Source organism: Galleria mellonella, unplaced genomic scaffold, assembly GCF_026898425.1.
Source record: "Galleria mellonella isolate WM207_F2 unplaced genomic scaffold, CSIRO_AGI_GalMel_v1 utg103, whole genome shotgun sequence".
In the NCBI taxonomy this organism is placed as follows: domain Eukaryota; kingdom Metazoa; phylum Arthropoda; class Insecta; order Lepidoptera; family Pyralidae; genus Galleria; species Galleria mellonella.
In genome coordinates this window covers 1,862,494-1,886,852 of record NW_026441966.1, presented here as the reverse complement: position 1 = coordinate 1,886,852, position 24,359 = coordinate 1,862,494, and the positions used below count along the sequence as shown (strand labels likewise).

Genomic DNA, 24,359 nt, shown 5'->3' with positions numbered 1-24,359 from the left:
ATCACTAAAGCCTTACTGCGGTTGCAAACTTGTCTTTCAAGCGTGGCAACTATTGATAAAACCCTTCTTAAGGGATAGATCTATGTTCAGCAGTGGACAGTTAACGGCTGATGGGATTGCGTCTGTGTTCACCCAGAACGGTGTGGTCAAATAAAAAAAAAATACCAAATTTGTCAACATAGCGTTAGTTCTTTCAACTTATAGGTAAGGAGACGTACGGAAATAAGCCGGTATCCATTGCGGCATCTTTTTGCACCTCCGCCAGTCATGCACGCACGAGCGACGCATGCGCAGTCTTTGCATACTTGTACGCTTTCCTTCGTATAAAGAACTTTCCATTTTACATTACAATAACTTGTTGTTCACACTTTAATCTATACTATTATTTTTTAATATTATGACATACTAGGTTTTACAAGAGACTTCGTTCGCGTGACTGGGATATGTTCTCGTCATCTGCATACTCTTATTCCCAATATTTGGGGTTGGCGTAATAGGTTTCTTTTTTTTATATAACTGAGAATGGCAATCGAGCTGACGGTTCACCTGATGGAAAGTGGTAACCGTCGCCTATAGACATGAGCAGTACCATGGACATAACAGAGTATACTGTTTCGCCCATGATACCCCCATGCGTTGCCATTCCTGAGGACTCAGGTGTTATTCCTCTGTACCCAGTAAATTTACGCCATATCCCACCCTTCAAATCGATACACAGCCATGCAAACACAACTGCTTCACGGTTGAAACACGAATGGGACAGAGATACCCAAGCAATCGATTTTTGTACAATGTCTCCCTTCGCTTATTGTATGTGGTATTGTTTGTAATAAGCATTATTGGATTGTGGAAAAGTTTAACACATTGAACTATACCGTACAATAACATAGCCGTGTGGTCCCGGCATAGAGTAGGCTACTCCTTCCTTTCCCGTGGGTGTCATAATAGCCGACTACGGGAGGGCGACGGATGGTCAGCAGCGTCCCTCTTAAACATCTCTCAAGTCTGATTACGGTTGCCAATCTACCTATCAAGTGTGGAAACTGCTGGCAAAACCTCCTAAGGCAAAGGCTTATGTTATGTTAAGGAAGGCCCCTTTGGGGGGGGGGGGGTTTGCCAGTAGTTGTCACGCTTGGCATGACCGCAGTTAGACTATGGAGATGTTTTAAGAGAGATGCTGCTGCTTATCCCTTGCCCTCTCTTAGTCGCCTCTTACGACACCCACGGGATAGAAAGGGGTGGCCTATTCTATGCCGAGACTATACGGCACATATGCAAAGCTTGTTTCACCACAACCCAGAAGGAACATCATTAAGAGGCATTTTTAACTGATTGAACGGAATCTATTTGTGTAAAGTTATTTAGAACGATTGGAATCTAGAAGACGATCAATGTCAAAGAATGATTTGCTACATTATCGTTTAATTCCTCACAAACATCTGTTTCTTTCTAACTAGGCAGTAAACAGCGGTTGATTGGCACATATTGTGATCATTAGATTGGTTTTTATAGTTTTACTCGTAAACCGACATTAAAACGAAGCCTGTTCTCGATTTGGTTTAATTTTTGATTATATTTGTTACCTTATAACTCCACCACTTGTAAACCAATTTGGAAAATTCTTTTTTATCTGGAAGGATTTATTTACAGATTAGTCATACAGAAATGTTATCAAATTTCTATATGCATAGTCTATAGGCGACGGTTACTACTTTCCATCAGGTGGGCCGTCAGCTTGTTTGCCATTCTGAGTTGTAAAAAAAAATATATATTTCGTATGCGTCCATTTCAGGAGTAGCAAAATCAATTCATGTCATTCAACTGTACAATAGCTATGTCAGAAGCAAGTTGGAATATTGCAGTATGGTGTGGTCACCTATGTACAAGATACATGAGGGCAGAATAGAGAGAATACAGAGGAAATTCGTTCGTAGCCTAGCTTATCGTTTTAAAATATCAAGAAATATGAAAACCTACAAAAACAAAATTAAACATTTTCACCTTGATGAACTATGCCTGCGCAGATCTTACCTTGACATGTCTTATCTTCATAAGTTAGTGAATAATCACATTGATTGCCTGCCTCTACTGGGGAAACTAGATTACAATGTACCTACTAGAGTGCCGCGGCATCCTTGTAATCTATTTAAAAATGCAGCTTGCCGAACAAACTTGGGTCGCGAATCACCTATCGTCCGCATAACGCGTCTGTATAACGATATTGTAAAAACCAAGCCTGAACTTGATATTCACTGCGATAGTCACTCTGTTTTCATGACTAAATTGATATACCTCCCCATTACATTATATTTATTTATATTTTATAATAATTTGAATACAATTTCCATTATTTATATTATATTATTATTCATATTGTTAATATCTTTACTCATTTAATAATTTAATTAGATTTTAATGTTTGTCAAACACAAGGCATGCTGTGGTTGCCTATAAATGTAAGAACGGTGAGATCTGAGCTGCCAGTGTATTGTATTAAAACTTAGCTTTATTGTAGCTGTATCTTATGTTGGTAATCCTGTAAATAAATAAATAAATAAATAAATAAAATGACCACTTCTGGATGACGTATCGAGGTAAAACATTTATACCAGATTTTAAGTTAGATCTTCAGAAACACAATTATCAAAACCGCATTCAATTTGATGTATTAGTTTTTGTTTTTTTTTTTTATACTGCTGCTGATTTTCACCACCGTACAACCCGCCACAAACTTAAGTTTCATCCCAATCATCTGGACGAGTGGCGATCTTCCACCGTGCGTTTTTCAAGGCACTTTCTTCCACGCACAACTATTCTTTGGAATCAACTTCCAGCATCAGTATTTCTGAACCGATACGACAACATAACCTTCAAGAAAAGAGTATATTCCTTTTTAAAAGGCCGGCAGCACACCTGCAATGCCGCTGGTGTTGTGGGTGATCATGGGCGGTGGTAGTCACTTAACATCAGGTGAGCCGCATGCTCGTTTGCCCCCTGTGTTGTAAAAAAATGCCACTAAAGTGGCAAACAAGCATACGGCCCACCTGATGGTAAGTGGTCGGATTGAACATACAGACAGATTCATCGATTGATCTTACTAAGATTCCTCATGATAATTTTTCTTAAATATCTTCTATGCACAGAATTAAAGACATTGTCTCGTTACGTTTTTAAAATATTAGTAAAATAGTTTCCAATACGTCTGTTGAGATTACTAATGCTGATAACTGCTGGAAATTACCAAGACTGTATACTTATTTTAATACTAACTACGCCCTCGACTTTGGGTGTCTAAGTTCGTACAAATCATTATCCCAACAACAAAAATATTAACATTCTATGCGGTTGTTAGAAAAGGGGCATTTATTATTTATAATATTTAATATATATATAAAATGATATGTGGGGTACTACGTTATACTAACTTTATATGTATATAATATATTCTTTAGCAATATAAAGGTTGTAAGCCTCTTAGTAATAAATAGAAATAAAGCACAAGTTCACTTAGTTCATTTACTTTAGATATCATACTATTAAATCATATATTTACATATTTTACTTTATATTTGATATATAACAAATACCCAACTTCTGTTAGTCCATTGACACTTATTTAAATATAGCTTCTTTAGGACTTCCATCAACAATAATTGTGATATATTTTATATAATGACCACGGGGTTCACTATACTTGTTCACTCTTGATACGACAGAGAGCTCCGCTCTGTTCAACGGTTGGACAAGAAGTGTTCTCCCCACCCGAATAACAATCTTTTTTATCTACAGGGCTGAATTCGAGTGAACAAGTCAGTGAGACCACGTGTTCTTACAATTCCATTACTGTTTTTTTTATGTATCATGATAATAAATAATTATAAAATTAATTAAAATATAAATTAGTGTTCTATATACATTACAAGAATAATTTATTACCAAATTTGGTATAATAACAATTTTAACGTTTTATTATATTTAAAGTAGTTAATCTGATTTTTATTGATAAATGTAGGTACACATTTTGACACAAGATGTTTAAGAAAATTAATATAATTTAAAATAAATATCTAACACGGTCCATACAATTGAATTGTCTAAATTTTCTCGGCCCCACTATCAAAGTATAGGTAAGTAGGTATTACTTATCATAAATTCAGTGAAAGTTTACTGAATTTGGAATTGAATAATTTATATTTCTATTGTTTTCATGAGAAACAGAACTTAAATTGGTTCATTTGAATAAAAAAAATTTCCACAGAATATAGTTGTACGATATTAGCACATTTGATATTCTTAATAGTATTACACGAACATAACACGATATAATTAACAAACATATATATATATATATATATATATATATATATATATATATATATATATATATATATATATATATATATATATATATATATATATATATATATATATATATATATATATATATATATATATATATATATATATATATATATATATATATACACGAATGCGCATGCATGTGCACACACATAATGATTCATATACGCTCATACGCACACACGCACACACGCATGCACACAAAAACACCCCCCATACGCACATCTATGCACACATATACGACGTTGATAGTGTAGATGTTTACCTTCTGATATTTGCATTTTCAATTCCCATACATTCAAATATTCATAAGCATGATCATTATATCCGTTTGTTTGACCACTCTCTATGTATTATACAAACGTATTCACTAAAATTACAATTGTCTAGTATCCGCAGTATAAACTTCGCCTTACTAGATGGCGCTGTGATATATTTATGATTATTTTTTTATTTATATCAGTGTACGCATAATTAAGACGGGTAAGACAACAATAAAAGTACAGTTGCCATTAAATAGTTGAACGTGAACATCGCGGTATAATTCGTGGGAAGATATAAAGTTTCGCATGTTCTAGTATGTATATTCGTATTGAATTATGATATTTACACATTGTATGCGTAATTATTGTTCGTAGACAGTGCACCATTGTTTTCGCTTTAAATTACCTGTGAGTAGTGAACTTACGTTCATTTCCGTAGTACGTATAGTATAATACTACTATACACGTGTAAGAACGTATCGTGAAAATAGAATAGACGTATAAACCGTTTACCAGAGGGAGATAGATAATTTATTTGCATTACTTACTGGACACAAACAAGAATAGACATAAATGCACAGTGAAAAATATAAAAAAAAGATACATGAACAAAAAATAAAAAAAAATAATACAAAATGCATAAAATTAGTAAAAAAAAATTCTCTTCTAGCGTGTGGCACAGTAACACAAAATGGTCACAACTTAGCTTATTGCGTTGCCCTAAAAAGAGCGAAACACTGATAGTCTGTTGTGGCCAAAAGTGAGCCGCGAAATTCCATTAAAACAAAAAAATAAAAAAAAAGAAATATAGATAAAATATATTGTGTGTCTCCATTATATTCTCTATTATTTAATACTTTGTTCTGATTAACAAATAAATAACATTAGGAGACTTTGTACAAAAGTCGTTTGCTTGGCCGCCTCTGTTCCATTTATGTTTCTACCGTGAAACAGTTGTGTTTGCATGACTGTTTTTTGGTTTGAAGGGTGGGATATGGCAATGTTTTTACAGGGTACAGAGGAATAATACCTGAGTCCTTAGGAATGGCAACACATGGGGCATATTATGGGCGAAACAATATACTCTGTTATGTCCGTGATACTGCTTATGTCTATAGGCGCATGTATATCAGCTTATTTGCTATTATGAGTTGCATAAAAAAAAGAAAATAATCTGATAGTTGCTACAGAAGTATTATTAAAATTCTTAATAATATAATAGTATGTACTCAATTTGCTTGTAGCGTCTTAGTGCTTTTACAGTATAACATAATGTACATATATAATAGGGATAATTAAATGGATATATTTAATAGTCTTTTTTTTTAATGGGTGATAATGGAATGGTAACCCCACCTGCGCTAACAGTATACACCAGGGATTGTTAGTAATGGAGACTGAGAATCCCACTGCTAGCAATATACCCAACCAGGTTGACCTCCTCGCGGTTCTCCCTGGAAACTATCATGGTTAATTCCTGATGAATTCATCATGATGGGCTAACTGATCTGTTTTCATTCTCATCTATCACCCTTCACTGGTGCTCCGCCAGCGTATCCCGTTAGCGCAGGCGGGGTTACCATACTATTTTCACCCATAAAAAAAAACCGGTTACTCGAATGAAGTCGTAGGTAAAAGCCAGTAATAAAATAAGTTAAATAAATAAACCCAATTATTACAAAGCCAATTGGAAAACAGCATGAACTTAATCGGAGTCGTATCACCACGTCCGGACCTCGTAAAAGGCGCGTTTAAGGAGTGCCCTAACTGATAATAACCTATTTGTGTGTTCGGAGTATTGTTGACATTAGCTTTTATTAGCGACATCGTCCACGTGACTGGGATATGTTGATTGAAAGAAATAAAAAAAAAAAAGAATATTCATTTGGTGTATTGGTATGCACGACACTTCCAAAAAAAAAAAAAACATAAATCAATCTTAAAGAAAAAGAAAATAAAAAATAAAGTTATGCTTAATTAGGAATTATTCGACCAAAATGATCACCACTCAACTAAGTGTCTAGGTTCTATTCTGTGAAACCAATGGGAGTGGTAGATGGCGCTACCGAGAATTACTATTTATTAATATAACGATAATATGCAATATTTTTATATATTCTTATAATTTTATATATTTTTATAATTGATTAATTTTGTAATATGTTAGTAATAAAAATGTACTTTATTGCGGCCATTTGTAATTATTAAGCAAATATAAATCGATTAAGTTGTTGGCAAATATTTATTTAATCTTTATAGATAAGTGTGCTTCCCTAATCGCGTAATGTAAATATAATATTTACGAGTATATTTGGGTTTAGATTAAGTTTATTCTATTTATATACATTTACTAGGTCAGTATTTTTTTTATAGAATGAATGTGCAATAGTATACGTTGGAGGGACACCAGTAAGGATGAAAGCAGGTCAGCTAGACTATTGTGATAAATTCCACATGAATTAGTCGCGATGGTTTCCAGGGAGAACTGCGTGGAGGTCGACCTGATACCCATTTCTAGCACCTTATTCTCTTTTGTTCAATAAAGTTATTTAAGTAAATAAATAAATCTCTTTCCTTTCATTTTGGATTGTGTTTCCCGATTTTTTTTATATTTCTTTTTTAAAAAGGGTATTTTAAGGTTTCTTCTGTGTTCGCAATGCGCACGTGAGGGGGGAAAGGGATTGTTAGTAATGGTTTCAAATAGTTCCATTACTCGCAATATAGGGTGTATTGCAGGGCCAGGGTCAGATCGACCTCCATGTGGTTCTCCCTGGAAACCATCGTGACTAATTCTAGTGGAATTCGTCACGGTGGGCTAACTGACCTGCTTTCATCCTCATCAGTCATCTATCACTGGTGTCCCGCCAGTATATAACGACAGCGCAGACGGAGTTACCATACCAGAGGGAGATTTTGTACAAAAGTCGATTGCTTGGGTATCTCTGTCCCATTCGTGTTTCTACCGTGAAGCAGTTGTGTTTGCATGGCTGTGTTTCGGTTTGAAGGGTGGGATATGGCGTGAATTTACTGGGTACAGAGGAATAATATCTGAGTCCTCAGGAATGGCAACGCATGGGGGGTATCATGGGCGAAACAGTATACTCTGTTATGTCCATGGTACTGCTCATGCCTATAGGTGACTGTTACCACTTTCCATCAGGTGGGCCGTCAGCTTGTTTACCATTCTAAGTTGTATAAAAAAAAAAAATTGTCACCCATTAAAAAAATGCACACGTGATATAGGCTACAATATTACTACAGTGACTGTTTACCATCAGACGGGCTGTATGCTTGTTTGCTACCTTTGTGGTATAAAAAATGTATAATGCCTTTTCGGGTTCTAATACATGTTTTTATGTGATTAGAGTTTGAAAGAGACGGGAATCAAAGCGGATCTTGTATGAATATATCATTCACCTAGACCTATCTCGAGGTTAAGACCCGACCTATAGATAAATGGCATATTACTGTATATGTATCGGTTAATAAGTATTAATTATTATAGATATAGACGCTAAATGTTGCTGTTTTGATCTAACCTCTTTTTCACTCCATCCTATGTATCAACTTATCAGCCGTTAATTGTCCACTGCTGGACATAGGCCTCACCCATAAGTGAGGTCTTGCCAGTAGTTGCCATACTTAGTAGGTGGGTTGACAACACAGTTAGGATTTGGTGATGTTTTAGGAGGGTTTAGGAGGGACACATTTTCCTCAATCATTAAATTTCCTTAGTCGGTTCTTACGACACCAACGGGAAAGGAAGGGGTAGCTTCATTCCATACTATGCATGCGATAGGGAAACCATATTTATCTTTAATTTACTATTTAGTTGGAGGTAGGTTAGGGGAAAAGGGTTTTTAGTAATGGTCTCTAACTGGCCCATTGCTAGCAATACATCCTATCAGGTCGACCTCCATGCAGTTCCCCCTGGAAACCATCGTGGTTAATTCTAGTGGAATTCGTCACGATGGGGTAACTGACCTGATTTCATCGTCACCTGTTATTGCTCACTGGTGTCCCGCCAGCGTATACCGATAGCGCGGGCAGGGTTACCATTCTATTATCACCCATTAAAACAAATGAGGGGTAAGTTAACTTTGACAAGAAGTCACGTGCCTTCTAACATAATCATTCACTGATCATATTTATTTAGTTTATCAAATGGATGAGATTTACTGTCTTTATATACACTTTATGTACACGATCACATTTAAAAATAAAACAAAGCAATGGTGATAAATGTTTGAATTTAGAACACCAGAGTCGTGTGTAGAAGTAGGTACAAATTGATTTTGCCACACATCAAGCAATTTTTTGCTTCATAAACTAGTAGGTTTAATTATCAAAAAGTGAAAGAGAGTGAGATTAAATATATGTACTTATATAAAACGATCTCATCAGGTTAGTTTAGTTAAGATGCTTGTACCGTGGGAAAGGTTTCCATCTTAAATATATTACAAAGATAAATATATATGTAATGAAATATGATAACCCAGTTAATATAATAAAATTCAATAGATATGATTAGAAATTACAGAATACGATAGTTGTGACAACAGGACATCGTCGATAAAAAATTGACAATACTCTTAAAGATACAGCGATACAAGACTTTTGTTTCCGATTGGCCGTTTATCAATAGATTGTGCGAAATATTAAATCGTATTCCCATGAGATTTGACTTATCTTAAGTATTGGACATCGTGAATTGTTCACATCCTTATAGCTCGTTGTTTTTGAAATACTTTGAGTAGGTACTTAATTATTTGATACTTGAGTATACATGATACTCAAGAGTATAGTAATTGTTTTGTGTTATAAAATATCAATCTAGTTAGAAACGCTATCTGTTTTTACCTAATGGTTAGCTGGCAGAGAATGGCATACGGCATTATGTTCGCCATTTGTACCAATTTTATTTTACAATAAAGAATAAATAAATAAATTAATACAAATACTCGTGAACAAAAATATTCCTGATGTCAAGAGGGTCAGATGACCCTCGTAGGTCACGTAGATACGTGAATGTAGCAGCGACCGCAAGTGTCAATCTTGTGGCAACACTATTGGGTATTTTTATACATTATTTTATTCATGCTACTTAGAATTTACTTTAAAAAAGCTGACGGGCTCACCTGATGGAAAGTGGTAACCGTCGCCTATAGATATGAACAGTACTATGGACCTCACAGAGTATACTATGTCGCCCATGATACCCTTCATGGGTTGCCATTGTTGAGGACTAAGGTATTATGTCTCTATCCTCTAGTTATATATATCATATTTTACAAAAAAATATTTACCAGTGTGACAGAAAAGGAGATAGATAAGTGAGATAAAATATTTTAATTAACTTTAATCTAAACATATAATATGTAATTAAATTATAAGGTTTGATGTTTGTTTGTGTGTTACGCTAAAACTGTTTAACAGATTCCTCAGTTAATATATAAGATATTTGATATACTGATTCAAGCGGGCAAAGCTGTGACAAACGGCCAGTATTTCTAAAATTGGGGTGAACCGTCGGAATGCCGTTAATTCTATATTACAAGTTGATAATACAGAGGAATAACACCCGAGTCCTCAGGAATGGCAACGCATGGGGGTGTCATGGGCTAAACAGTATGCTCTGTTATGTCCATGGTACTGCTCATGTCGATAGGCGTCGGTTACCACTTATCATCGGGTGGACCGTCAGCTTGTTTGCCATTTTAAGTTGTATAAAAAAAAAGATAATTCGTTATCAGTTTGCACCGCACCTTCGCTGCATGTTGCGTTGAAGGAGCAAAATAATATTTACACTAGCAGTAGGTAGTTATTAGTAAATATGTATGTAATTTCATGCTAGTGTATATATTTTTATTAGTAAATTCGATGCAACTTATTGCAAGAGATTAGCTGTTCATCATTGGATGTTGTGAGTTTTTTTTTTGATGGGTGAAAATGGAATGTTAACCCCGCCTGCGCTAACGGAATACGCTGGCGGAGCACCAATGAAGGGTGATAGATGAGAATGAAAACAGGCCAGTTAGCCCGTCATGATGAATTCATCAGGAATTAACCATGATAGTTTCCAGGGAGAACCGCGAGGAGGTTGACCTGGTTGGATATATTGCTAGCAATGGGATTCTCAGTCTCCATTACTAACAATCTCTTTCCCCCCGGATGTTGTGAGTTTATCACATGTTAAGTATATGGATAATTTTTTCTTTGCTATAAAACTCGTACGTTTGCTATAAAATTATATTGTATTAATCGTATTAAAATTAAAGACTGTATCTTATAAAAAGTTGACTTCAATTGTGATAAAACCAATTATTTTTATCTAAAAACTACACTACTGCAGCGATATCATTCGCATCGATTCATTCATTCAAATATAATAATATTTGAATGAATGAATGAATGAGTATACTTTATTTGCATTATACAATATAGGAAATAAGCAAGGCAATTTACAAACACAACGATACAATTGTATAAGTACAGTAAGGCGGTCTTATTGCTGAGAGCAATCTTTTCAAGACAACCTTAAGGTAATGGACTAATTGTTGTACAAGTAGGTATGATAGTGCTGTATAATTAAAAAAAAAGCATCTTTTGCAAATTAAAAATATATGAAAATATTTCAATGGGACCAGACTATAAGTTTAGCATTTCAGGTATAAAAAAGTAATATTTCGAATTAGTTTAGAACTAACGGGGTTATGAGGTAAGAAACCTAAAAAATTACAACCAAATCGAGAACTTCTTTTTGAAGTTGGTTGAAAAATAAATTTCGGACAGACGTCTGTCTAAAAACAAAGCTCAACTATTAAGTAATTTTCATATCATCATCATAACTGTCCACTGATGAAGACACACGTCTCATTCATGCCAGTAGTTGCTATGTTTGGCAACCGCAGTTAAGCTTTGGTGATGTTTTAATAGGGACGCTGCTATTCATTCCTCGACTAGACCTCTTATGACACCCACGGGTTAGAAAAGGATGGCTCATTCTAAGCTGGGACCACATGGCCATTTTATATGTATCATAATACTTTTTTTTATAAAACTTAGAATGGCAAACAAGCTGACGGCCCACCTGATGGAAAATGGTAACCGTCGCCTATAGACATGAGCAGAACCATGGACATAACAGAGTATACTGTTTCATGATACCCTCCATGCGTTGCCATTCCTGAGGACTCATATCTTATTCTTCTGTACCCTGTAGATTCACGCCATATCCCACCCGTCAAACCGAAATACAGCCATACAAACACAACTGCTTTACGGTTGAAACACGAATGAGACAGAGGTACCCAAGCAAATAACTTTTGTATAAAGTGTCCCTTTGGTAAAATAAAAATAATAATTTATAATAAAATAAATAAATAAATAATACTATAATAATAATAATTTCTTATCTCTACGGCTTAACCAATAATTATGAAATTTGCTATAGGTACATGTACTGTATGGAATGGAGAAAAACACTGGCTACTTTTTACTATCCAAGATGAAGTCGCACGTAAAAGCTAGTGTTTTATAAATCCTTACCACAATCTTTTTAATATTTTTTATTTAGGGATTTTTGTCCTATAAGGATATGTCAGCCCCATTAATAATTAATTATTTTACAAACTAAAATGGAAGGAATCATTGACACTAAAATATAATAATGGAAGGTATTTTTATATCCTTACCAACTAATATTAGCAATGGAAAAATAAATTTTGTTAACTCCCAGCTTAATTTTGCGTTGGGAAATTTGGTATACATATATTTATATATGAGAAGGTGAAGAATTTAGGCTACTTTTTATTTCGGTCAATAAACATATCCCATTTATACGGATCCGGTCAATAAATATATCTCAGTCATACGGGCAAAGTCGCAGGTAAAAGCTAGTATGATAATAAATACAATATTAGACAGGAATTGGCGTTGCGGTCTTCAAGCAAGGTCCTCTTTACAAGGCCTCCCTCTTAAACAATTTCTTTGTGTTCCAAGAAGAATCGTTGCGTGATAGAAATCTCAACCTTTAATGATGACGAGAGTAATTTGTATCACTATCCAATTAACTCGTGTAACTCCTAGAAACTAGAACTATCATGTTTGTCATCTATCATCAGACGAAACGAATTTAAAATAAATAAAAAAAAAAAAAACGCTTCCAATTTCAAATACACTTTCGACTCTGGTGGTCTACCATGAAATGAAATTCCGAATTTTCGGGCTCAATTTCGTGTTTTTGTTCGTACCGAAATCGATCCAGTAAATGGAACTTAACATTTCATTTAACATAAATCCTATCCTAATAATAAGAATGATATTTTAACATTTTTAATAATTTTAAACGGCATGTATTATGTAAATTTAACATCAAATTTCTGTTTCGTTCGTCCCCGAAATTTAGGAAAATTACTCATGGTAGGCCCTCTGATTATCTGGTTCTTTTAACGTGTGACGTATAAGGTAAGGAAAATCTTTTGGATTCAAAATAAATAATTATGCTGTAATATTTTTCTACATGGCTTTGAGCATAGCTGCAGAAAAGATTTGATTTATAGTAAATACTATTCCGATTAAATAAAAATCAAATGTTAATGTCGTAAAAATCACACATATATAGACACACTAACATATTCTTATATGCACACACACACACACACATGCGCGCGCACACGCCTGCACATTCGCATACGCATACGCACACGCACCCGTATACACACACGTATATGCACACGCACACACACACGATAAATAAATAAAACTCGTATGTGTATTTTTTACAAATATTGTTTGCTAAATTTTCAGCTGTAGTTTTGAGGTAATGAAAATATCTATTTAACAATTTGTTGGTATAAGTCCAAATTATTTCTTAATGTATAATTTAATACTGGTTTTTAGTTGTTACACCAGTTATGAATTGATTTATGTAAATGAGAAGGAACTGATTCTTAATACACAGCTAACGCTATTTCAGGAAACAGAACTATATAAAATTATAAACTGAGTTATGCAATGAACTATTATTATTTCAAATTCAAGTTCACTTCAAAGATTAGATTAACAGTAACTAAATATTTTATTGTAATACACAATAGCAAACTCAAAGTTATTTGAAGCTAGCTTGTAGTAGCTTCAGGTAACTCTAATTTTACTTGTTAACGTTAAAGTACCGTCGTACAAATGAGTTTTGTTTTATTTTACCTGTGGGCAGATAAAACACGTATGGCCAGTTAAGTTCTACTTATTCCTCTTATCAAGAACCTACACCGAGCACGAGTTATACCTAAGACGTAATAGTATGAGGGTGGTCTAATTTAGTTACCGGTCCAAACTTGCACACACACACACATATATATATATATATATATATATATATATATATATATATATATATATATATATATATATATATATATATATACATCATGATTCCTTTATGTGATATCAGATTGTGAGATACTTTAGTGCTCATGACACACCCATAAGTAGACACTTGAGAACTAAGGAAGTATGTCTCACTTGTCAGTGACTATATTTCCTTATCGTTCAAATAGAAATACCACAACGTGTGTATTCCGTAATCAGTCGCTTATCTCGCATAAAATGTGTTTTCGAAATCATGTCTAATCTACCATGAATTTTTTTCCAAAATTTCGAAGCCGAATGAAACATGAATTTATTGTTAACTATTTTAAAGGAAATGTTTAAATTGTACATTTGTGATCGTTTGAATGCATTGTGGTAGGATTGATGACGAACTAGCTTTTACTCACGACTTTGTCCGTCCGGGATATGTTTACTGATCGGAATAAAAAGTAGGCTATTTCCTTCTCCATCCCAAAATTTACGTGTATATTAAATTTCATATTGATTGATTAAGCCGTTAAACCGCTAAAAGGTAACAAACAAACTCACTTTCATATTTATAATATTAGTAAAAATAAAGATCACGTTGTGATAAATTTTAGAAGAGAAGAATAAATACGGTGAGATAATGGCCAGTTTTAATGGTCGTTTAATATAACGAATATAAAATGGGTTCCATTTTTATACATTAGATGTCCACAGCCACCTTTTAACATCGCACCGCTCGCCGTCGACAGGGAATTTATCCTCACACGCTTGATCCTAAATGGTCACGTATAGTGCGGTTTCAGATAAATTTTCTCTCTGCCGAGGTTTCTCTAGAGAGGGTCGGCAATGCGCACGTGACACTCCTAGTGTTGCAGGCGTCCATTGGCTATAGTGGCCGTTTACAATACGGGCTATATGCTTGTTTCCACCTTTGTGGTATAAAAAAAGATTACATTTATACAAATAAACGTGTATCATCGATGAACGGATTTCAGATCTGAAGCTTGGAATTTAGTTTTATGGTAGACTCGCAAGACGGAACGAAATGTTATCTCAATGCTGTAATACGAGGTCTGTCCGGAAAGTTCGTATAAAAGTGTTCTGGAATGCGAGAAAGAGTGGGGAGGCCAGGTAAGCGCAGGACCCCTTCCTTATGTCCCTAACAATGCTTCAGTTCTGGTCTGACCGCCGTGCGGTGCGAACTGGCTTGTCACGCCATCTGTGAATACCTCTTAACGAAACCCCGTCGGCATGGAGCCCGCTTCCGTTGAAGAGCAGCGCAGCATGTGTCAAGTTTCTCTCGAAACTCGGCAAGAATGGCCGTGAAATTTTTGCCGATCTCAGAACAGTTTATGGGGATGATGCTGTGAAGGAACCAACCGTCCACAAGTGGCTAAAAAGATTCAGAGAGGGCCGAGAAAGAGTTCGATGTTCGGGGGATTGTCCATCAAGAATTCGTCCCTCCAGGCCAGACAGTTGATGGAAAATTCTACGTCGATGTGCTCAGACGCCTCAAAGCTCGTGTGGCACGAGTTCGTCCAGGATTGGATTGGGCGTTGGATTCTTCACCACGACAATGCCCCTGCCCACACCTCTCTTGTTGTCCGTGAGTTTTTGAGTAAAAATTCCATTACGGTGACCGAACACCCCCTATTCGCCGGATTTGGCCCCGTGTGACTTCTTCTTGTTCCCAAAAACCAAATTGGTACTTCGGGGGCGGCATTTGGGGGACATAAATGAGATAAAAAAAGCTACGACGGGGCAGCTGAGAAACCTACAACCAGAGGACTTTCAAGGAGCCTTCTCACAGTGGAAACGGCGTTGGCACAAGTGCATTATGTCACAGGGGGAGTACTTTGAAGGGGATAAAATTGATTTACCTGAATAATTGTAAAATAAAATTTTTAAAAAACTTTTATACGTACTTTCCGGACAAACCTCGTACAAAAGAAATGCTGTCAATAACTTATCATTTCAATCAGCAACACTTCGTGGTACTAAAGGTATTATAAGTACTTATAATAATAAATAACCTCACTAATACTGTAGCTTGTACTTGTGACTTCATATGTGTGGATTTTAGAACACCATTTTGTCGTGAGATGAGAGTACTATGAGAGATTATAAAAGTTTTTAATAATATTGCTATATGCGACAGTCATTGTGTCATACACAATAACTTGTGAAACGCAATTCTTATTTGAAAAATCCAATAGCTGGGTTTTTCTCATATTTGTTTAGCTGAAAATGAAATATAAACACAAGTAATGACTATTTATAAATGCTCATAATTAGGTTTACGTTAATAAAAGATATTTTTATCAAAAGAGGCTGTACAACGGATTGTGTTCTGATGAACTTTTCGATATGATGCCTACAGCCACCTTTCACTATCGCACCTTTCGTCGTTGGCAGGAAATAAATCTTCACACCTTAGAATCAGAATGGTCGTGAACAGTGCACTTTCAGGGGAGCTTCCCCCTGCAAATACTCAAGTTGTGAAATGATTTTCCTTCCGAGGTCTTCGCTAAAAACTAGCACGGGGTCCATGGACTACTGTAACCACTTTTACCAGGGAAGAGTGATTGTTAGTAATATCATCTATGAGTCATATTTCAAGCAGTATTCCCTGTCAGATCGACCTTCACGTGGTCCTCCCTGGAAACCATCGTGTTGCATTCCAGGTGTATTTATTATAATGGGTTAACTGACCTGCCTTTTCATTCTCATCTATCATCACTCACTGGTGCCCTGCCAGTGTATACCGTTAGCGCAGGCGGGGTTGCCATTTCATTAGTATCCATTAAAAAAAACTCGATTACCATCAGATGTGCCGTATGCCTGTTTGCCACCAAAGTAGTATAAAAAAGGTCATATTGCTGTCATACCAATTTTAACACAATTGGAACCAGTTTTTTTTAATAATAATAATATAATTAAATTGCTCAAATATGGGTATTACAGATGTTACATTAATAGGTTATTACGCCTCCATATTTTACCATAAATGACGTGCAAATCTTCTTTTAATATAAATATTAGTAAATTTCATATATCACAATGTCTTAATTATGTTATAATTAGAAAAAATAAAAGAAAACCACTACATCAAAACTTGTCTTGTCTCTTGTCTCATGGGAATACAACGCAGTCATTTATCGTTTGTTTAATTTTTAAAACTTTTGTATAAGAAAATCCTTAATTATTCACAATAACAATATAAATATTTCAACTAAATTAATTTTAATATAAATAATTCTTTTACAGATACTGGCACATATAAGGCGGACTTCATTTGGTATGAAGATTCAGAAAATTTTAGCTCCTGTAGGAGTTTGTAGACACATAAAATGAAAAGTGAAGAAAGATACACGACAGAAAACATTTCAATGTTTTGAAGGTAATATTTGTACGTATAATTAAATACAGCGGTATTTTTTTAGGAGAGTGTTCTCACTAAATAATTATGCTCAACTTTCACAACAAGTATTTAAGACTTATGGTAGAACAAAATCCTTATTGATATTATGTGTGTTAGTTTCTTTTAATGGGTGCTAATGGTACGTTAATTGGGGGGAAAGGATTGTTAGTAATGGGGAGGTTAGTCTCCATTACTATCACCTATCGGTCGACCTCCACGCGGTTCCCCCTGGAAACTATCGTGACTAATTTACAATTGAATTCGTCACATTGGGCTAACTGACCTGCCTTTTCATTCTCATCTATCACCTCTCACTGGTACCCCGCCAGTGTATACCGATAGCGCAGGTGGGGTTACCATACCATTATCACCCATTAAAAAAAATGGTACGTTAAACCCGTCGGCTCTATCGGTATACATTGGCAGGGCACAAGTGATAGATGACTGATGAGGACGAAAGCAGGTCAGTTAGCCCATTCTGACGAATTCAACTAGAATTAGCCACGATGGTTTTTAAGGGGAACCAGGTGGAGGTCGACCTGACAGTGTATATTGCTAGTAATGGGGCTATTTGACCTCATTACTAACAATCCCTTTCCCCCCAATGCGTGTTAGTTGCCTTTTAGAGTTTAAACGGTTTAACCACTATGAAATTTAGTATACAGTTATATGGGATAGATAATTTCTCTTATGGGGGAGACCAATGTTCAGCAGTGGACCCTTAACGGCTGATATGATGATGGGACCAAGAAGGATATAGACTAATTTTTATGTCAATGAACATATCCCAATTACACCGGACAAAGTTACGGGTAAAAGCTAGCGGATTAATAAATATAGTTACATAATTTATCAAATTGATATTCTTATATTTAAAGAATATTTAAATATAGTTAATGGAGTCTATTATGAGGGACTACTACTCAAAAGCTATCTTTAAAATTAAAATTTCAATTAAATATAAATCAAATCCCAATTTTCAAGAGAAATATGAAATAAATTTCTAATACATTTAAAACAAATAATATAATAATTATAAAATTTAATATATTTATTCATTTATAAAAATGCACACAGGCGGACTTATCTCTTAAAGGGATTCCTTCCAGTCAATCTTGAGACCCCGAAAGGATAATATATATATATATATATATAAACATAGAATGACTATAATATTATACATATAAGTAACTCAACTGTCAATTGTATTGTAAAATCTTTTTGTTTGAGCTTTGAAGGCATGGACGGTCTGTGCCATTCTGATGTAATTTGGGAGGGAATTCTAGAGTCTAACAGTGTTAGGAGTATGAGTTGTAGATATACGACCTAATTATCTGTGTCTATCGATGACAATGTTCGTTGCTAAGCATCTTGTTGATTGTAACATTTTATTCTGCTTATTATACGTATTTTAATATTTTAATATCGCTTTCTGTTCTCCACTTTAATATGGTAGCAGAGCAAATAATAACGATATAAAATGGCCTCCTATGGAAAAATAGAACAATTAAATAAAGATAACTATGATACTTGGGCCTTACAAGCAAAAGCAGTCCTTGTTAAACAAAAGCTATGGAAATACGTAGTAACTCCAGACATAGAATATGAGGATCCTAAAATTAAAGAAGAAGACTTGCTAGCGCAGTCAGAACTCATTCTATTGATGTCTGCAGCAGAAATTAAACTAATAAAAAAATGTGAAACTGCACATGAAATGTGGCAAAAGCTCAATGATATATATTCGAGCAAAGGTCCGGCAAGAAAGGCTAGTCTATTAAAACAACTAATTCTGAGTAGATTACAAAATGGCGATGATATACGTGAACATTTAAATAAGTTTATGGATATAGTTGAAAAGTTAAATCAAATGGATATAAGTATTCATGACGATCTACTTTCAGTTATGATGCTATACACCTTGCCGCCAGACTATGAAAATTTTAGAGTAGCGATAGAATCGAGAGACACGTTACCTAAACCTGAGGATCTTAAGATCAAAATTATTGAAGAATCGGAAGCGAGAAAACATTTATCCTCTCAAGATGCAAGCACAAGTAATGAAGAAGTTTATTATGCTTTTTGCAAGATATGTAAGAAAAAAGGACATAATACTAAAAACTGTAAAAAGAAGTCATCATACTACAAAAATAAGACGAATATAAAATCAAGTCATGATAGCAAAGACGTAAATAAAAATAATATTGCGATTTGTCTATATGTATCTAAGGAAGAAAACAAAAATGAATGGATCATAGATAGCGGATGCACTTCACATATGTCTTATGAAAGAAATATATTTCAAAATTTAGAAAACACTTGCAAAACGTTAAAATTAGCGTCTAACGATGGTGCTGCTGAAATAAAAGGACAAGGTTTAGTATGTTTACAGTTAAATGAACCTGAAAAGAAAGGAGAAATTAAATTATGTGACACATTATATGTACCAGATTTGTCACTGAATCTTTTATCTGTTGGTAAGATTACCGAAAATGGGTGTACTGTACTCTTTACAAAAAATAAGGCAGTAGTTACTCACAAAGATGAAGGTGTGATTTTGAAAGCACATAGAAAAGCCGATGGTTTATACTATGTTGATGCCAAACTAAATAAATCTCAAACATGTTATTACACAGATCAAAGCAAAATTCATCACTGGCACAGGAAACTTGGTCATATGAATGAAAATGACATGAAGTTTGCTTTAAGAAATAAAAGCCTAAAAGGTTTAGAATTTGGTTTAAACGAGAAACTTGGAGATTGTGAAATTTGTATTCAAGCCAAAATAAAAAGACTACCATCTAAAGCTAATACTGTTCCTCGTACTACACAACGATTAGAAATCATACATACTGACGTTTGTGGACCGATGAAGTCTGAAACTTATGCAGGTAACAAATACTTTGTTACTTTCATCGATGATCTTACTCGGTATAGTCGTGTATATTGTATCAAAAAGAAAAGTGAAGTATTAGACAAATTTATGGAATTTAAATCTGAGATGGAAAATTATACTGGCAATAAAATAAAATGTCTTCAGTCAGACAATGGCTTAGAGTACTGTAATAATGAATTTGAAATGTTTTTAAAGAAGAATGGTATAACAAGACGATTAACAGCTCCATACACTCCTCACCAAAATGGTATAGCTGAAAGAAAGAATAGAACCCTTTTAGAAAAAGCTAGATGTTTAATGATAGAATCTGGAGCACCGATGACTCTATGGGGTGAAGCTATATGTACAGCGAACTACATTTCGAATAGAAGTATAAATAAAAGTATTGACAACTTGACACCGTTTGAAAAATGGGTCGGAAGAAAACCGTCTTTAAATCATTTTAATGTATTCGGAATAAAAGCGTACATGCTTCTCAAAAATAAACAAAACAGAAACAAATTTGAAACAAAAGCCATTCCTGGTATGTTTGCAGGATATTCTGAACGATCAAAAGCTTTTAAAATTTGGGTACCTACAAAAGGTAAAATTATGATTTCAAAAGATGTGAAATTTGTTGATAAATTTTTCTATAAAGAAAACTTTAATTCAAATAAATCAGCAAATAAATCAAGTACAACTGGTTATGTAGATCTGCTCTTTGATAATATTGAAAAACTAGAAGAGAGAGATAAAAAACAAACTATAATCAATGAAGAGAACATTGACCCAAATGAAACTGAAAGCGAATATGAATCGATTAACAATGATTTTGAGACAGATGATGAAGGAAATATCGAGTTGGTAGAAGAAACGAGACCTTCGGAAAGCCAAGCTGAAACAAATGACGAAGAGACACATGAAGAAGTTCAAACAGAAGTTAAACGGTCACTTCGAAATCGTAATTATTTACGAGCGCCTACAAGATTTGACGACTTTGTGATGACTGCTTCAGAAGAGGTAATGAACTCACAAAAAGAACCTGAAACGTACAATGAAGCAATGAAAAGTAAAGATAAAAAGAAATGGCTTGAAGCGATGCTGAGTGAAATGACTTCTCTAGAAGAGAATCAAACCTGGGATCTCGTGGAGCTACCTAAAGGTAGGAAAGCTCTTTCTAGTAAATGGATTTATAAAATAAAAACGAATCCTGATGGAAGTATTGATCGATATAAAGCTAGGTTAGTTGTAAAAGGTTTTTCACAAAAACCTGGTGTGGATTATGATAAGACATTAAGCCCAGTTGTCCGCTTGAGTACAATTAGAGCAATGCTAGAGGTAGCTGCAAAAGAAAATTTATCTCTTTGTCAATTCGACGTATCCACAGCATTCCTCAACGGATCAGTTGAAGAAAAAATATTTATAAAACAACCTGAAGGTAATAACGATGGTACAAATAGGGTCTGCCGTTTGAAAAGAAGCCTATATGGACTTAAACAGGCTCCACGTTGCTGGAATACTTGTATACATGAGTTTTTAATAAATTCTAAATTCATACAAAGCCAGTCTGATCCTTGTTTATACATCAGAAAGAATGGCCTGTCTAAAGTGATTATTGGATTATATGTTGATGATGGATTGGTAGCGTCAACATCAGAGAAAGAAGGAAAGAAATTTCTTGAAGAGTTACAAAAACGCTTTAAGATTACGACAAAGCCTGCAAGTTATTTTCTAGGACTCGAACTAGAAAGATCTAATGATGGATATATAACATTAAGTCAGAAAGCCTATACAAAGAAATTACTAGAAAAATTTCGCATGTCTGACTGCAAACCGGCTTTAACACCAATAATAAAAGAAAATAGTCAAGATACGTCTCTAGATGAAAGCGAATTTCCTTATCGCCAGGCAGTTGGAGCACTGTCATATTTAATGGTAGGGACAAGACCAAATATCAGTTACGCAGTGAGTGTTGCCTCCAGAAATTTAGAAAAACCAACGAAACGGGATGTTATTGGAGTAAAAAGAATACTTCGCTACCTGAAAGGATCAGTAGATAAGGGGCTAATATTTAAGACTGATATCACAGGAAATTTAAATTGTTACAGTGATGCAGATTTCTCTGGTGATCAAGAAACTTGTCACTCTACCACAGGAATAATATGCTCTTACTCAGGCGCTATAAGTTGGAAAAGTCAAAAACAAGGAATAGTAGCCTTATCTTCGACAGAGGCTGAACTTATAGCTGCTAGTGAAGCAACACAGGAAATTATTTGGCTAAAAGAGTTACTATCTGAATTAACGGAGCTAGACAAGCAACCAGTTCTCTATGTGGACAATGAATCTGCAATAAAATTAGCTCACAACCCTGCATATGAATATCATAAAAGGACAAAGCATATCAAGCGCAAGCATTATTATGTCAGGGAATGTGTAAAGGACGGGCATCTATTAGTGAAGCATGTCTCATCGGAACATCAATTAGCCGATATGTTCACGAAGCCACTCTACAGACCAAGATTAGAAGAATTGTCCTCACGCATTGGAATAAGTAGCAGCAGCTATAAAAAGTAGACGGGATGTTAGGAGTATGAGTTGTAGATATACGACCTAATTATCTGTGTCTATCGATGACAATGTTCGTTGCTAAGCATCTTGTTGATTGTAACATTTTATTCTGCTTATTATACGTATTTTAATATTTTAATATCGCTTTCTGTTCTCCACTTTAATAAACAGCTTGCACTGTAAAGGATTTGGTGTAGGAGTGGGAGTTGTGGATTGGTTTAGTTTATGATATGAGTAGTCTATAAAACAGTAATTTCGTGAAACTATCAAATTACAAAATTAGGATAAGAGACAAGTTTAGAGAAATTGTGCCTTAAAATCAACCGCAATGGTTATAAAATTAGAGGTTTTCAAAGCAGTTTCAGAGTTCGAATTTACCAATGTAATAACAAAATCTTGTTAACAACACAAACAGATTTACTCCTTTTTCCTAGCAAACAGATATGTTAATATCAGAATATCAGGAAAACCTTTTAAGTGGTTGATTAATGTTGTTTATTTTAACCATTGTTACTACAATCGATTAGATAACTGCGGGTAGATCACACAGAAAATGACGCGTCACTTTTTTTTTATTTCCAGATGCGTCTGCCACATCGAATTATATTGTATGCCATCGTCTTCCTATTATGCATTCAAGTATCAGAAGCCAAGAGGTCCGGAGTGTATTTATGTCCGTTAGGATTCAAATTAGCTTACATTAGATTTAGTGATAATTATGTATGTTATAAGCTGAAGGAACCTGAAGAATTTGCTAGCAAACTGGATAATTGCGATGGGAATCTGTACACTGAAGCATTGTATCGCAATCTAATTATACCTAAAATCGACGAAGTGGACATAGTGTGGGCTGATTACAAGTTAGCTTATCCTGGAGGTCCATTTATTGGCACATCTCGTACTGATTATCAAGACATAATTTACAATGCAACGGTATTTCCTAATTACGACACATACCAGGATTTATGTTTAATTGTAAATAAACTTCGAGATTATACTGCCGTGCGATGTGACGAAAAACATTTTCGATACTGCATAGTAAAACCCTATCCTGAAACAGAGATTGGAATTGACAGAACGGGATGTAATGACTACCATCAGTCTTGGAGATTTATCGGCCCCAGGGAAATTTGCCTGTTCAACGTGTCAGGTCACGGTGGAGGCCCTGTTAGGGCGACGTGGAAACAGTCGCAGGCACTCTGTGTTAAAAATGGTGGATTCTTGCTCAATAGAGGATGGCAGTATGCAAACTTTCCTTTGTTTTACAAGTCGGGTGTATCGCTCATACCGTTTGATCCTCCGTTTCACGAAGAAATGAATGTAAGTATTTTTTTTAATATAAATTTAAATGGTAAAGGTGACAGCTCTAATTTATAATAGTAATTGTCGCCAATAGACGTTTTAAAATGTACTATGATGCATGCACAATGTACCCGCGATGTCACTCTTCTTTCTGCTCTTTTCTCATATCTATTTGAGGTTGCCGTAATATGTTTTCTTATTCCATTCATCTCTATTT

The 24,359-nt window shown here is 34.8% G+C and overlaps 1 protein-coding gene across 3 annotated transcripts in view; it reads left to right on the top strand.

The window, feature by feature from the left end:
- Nucleotides 1-24,359, top strand: part of LOC113517935 (adhesion G-protein coupled receptor G2-like) — a 45,271-nt gene that overhangs the window by 8,520 nt on the left and 12,392 nt on the right. For all 3 annotated transcript variants that reach the window (XM_052893764.1, XM_052893672.1, XM_052893722.1), the window contains 2 exons: nt 17,247-17,379; nt 23,423-24,160. In XM_052893764.1, coding sequence (XP_052749724.1) covers nt 23,423-24,160 — 738 coding nt within the window. In that variant the 5' untranslated portion in view covers nt 17,247-17,379. The remainder of the gene's footprint in view (nt 1-17,246; nt 17,380-23,422; nt 24,161-24,359) is intronic.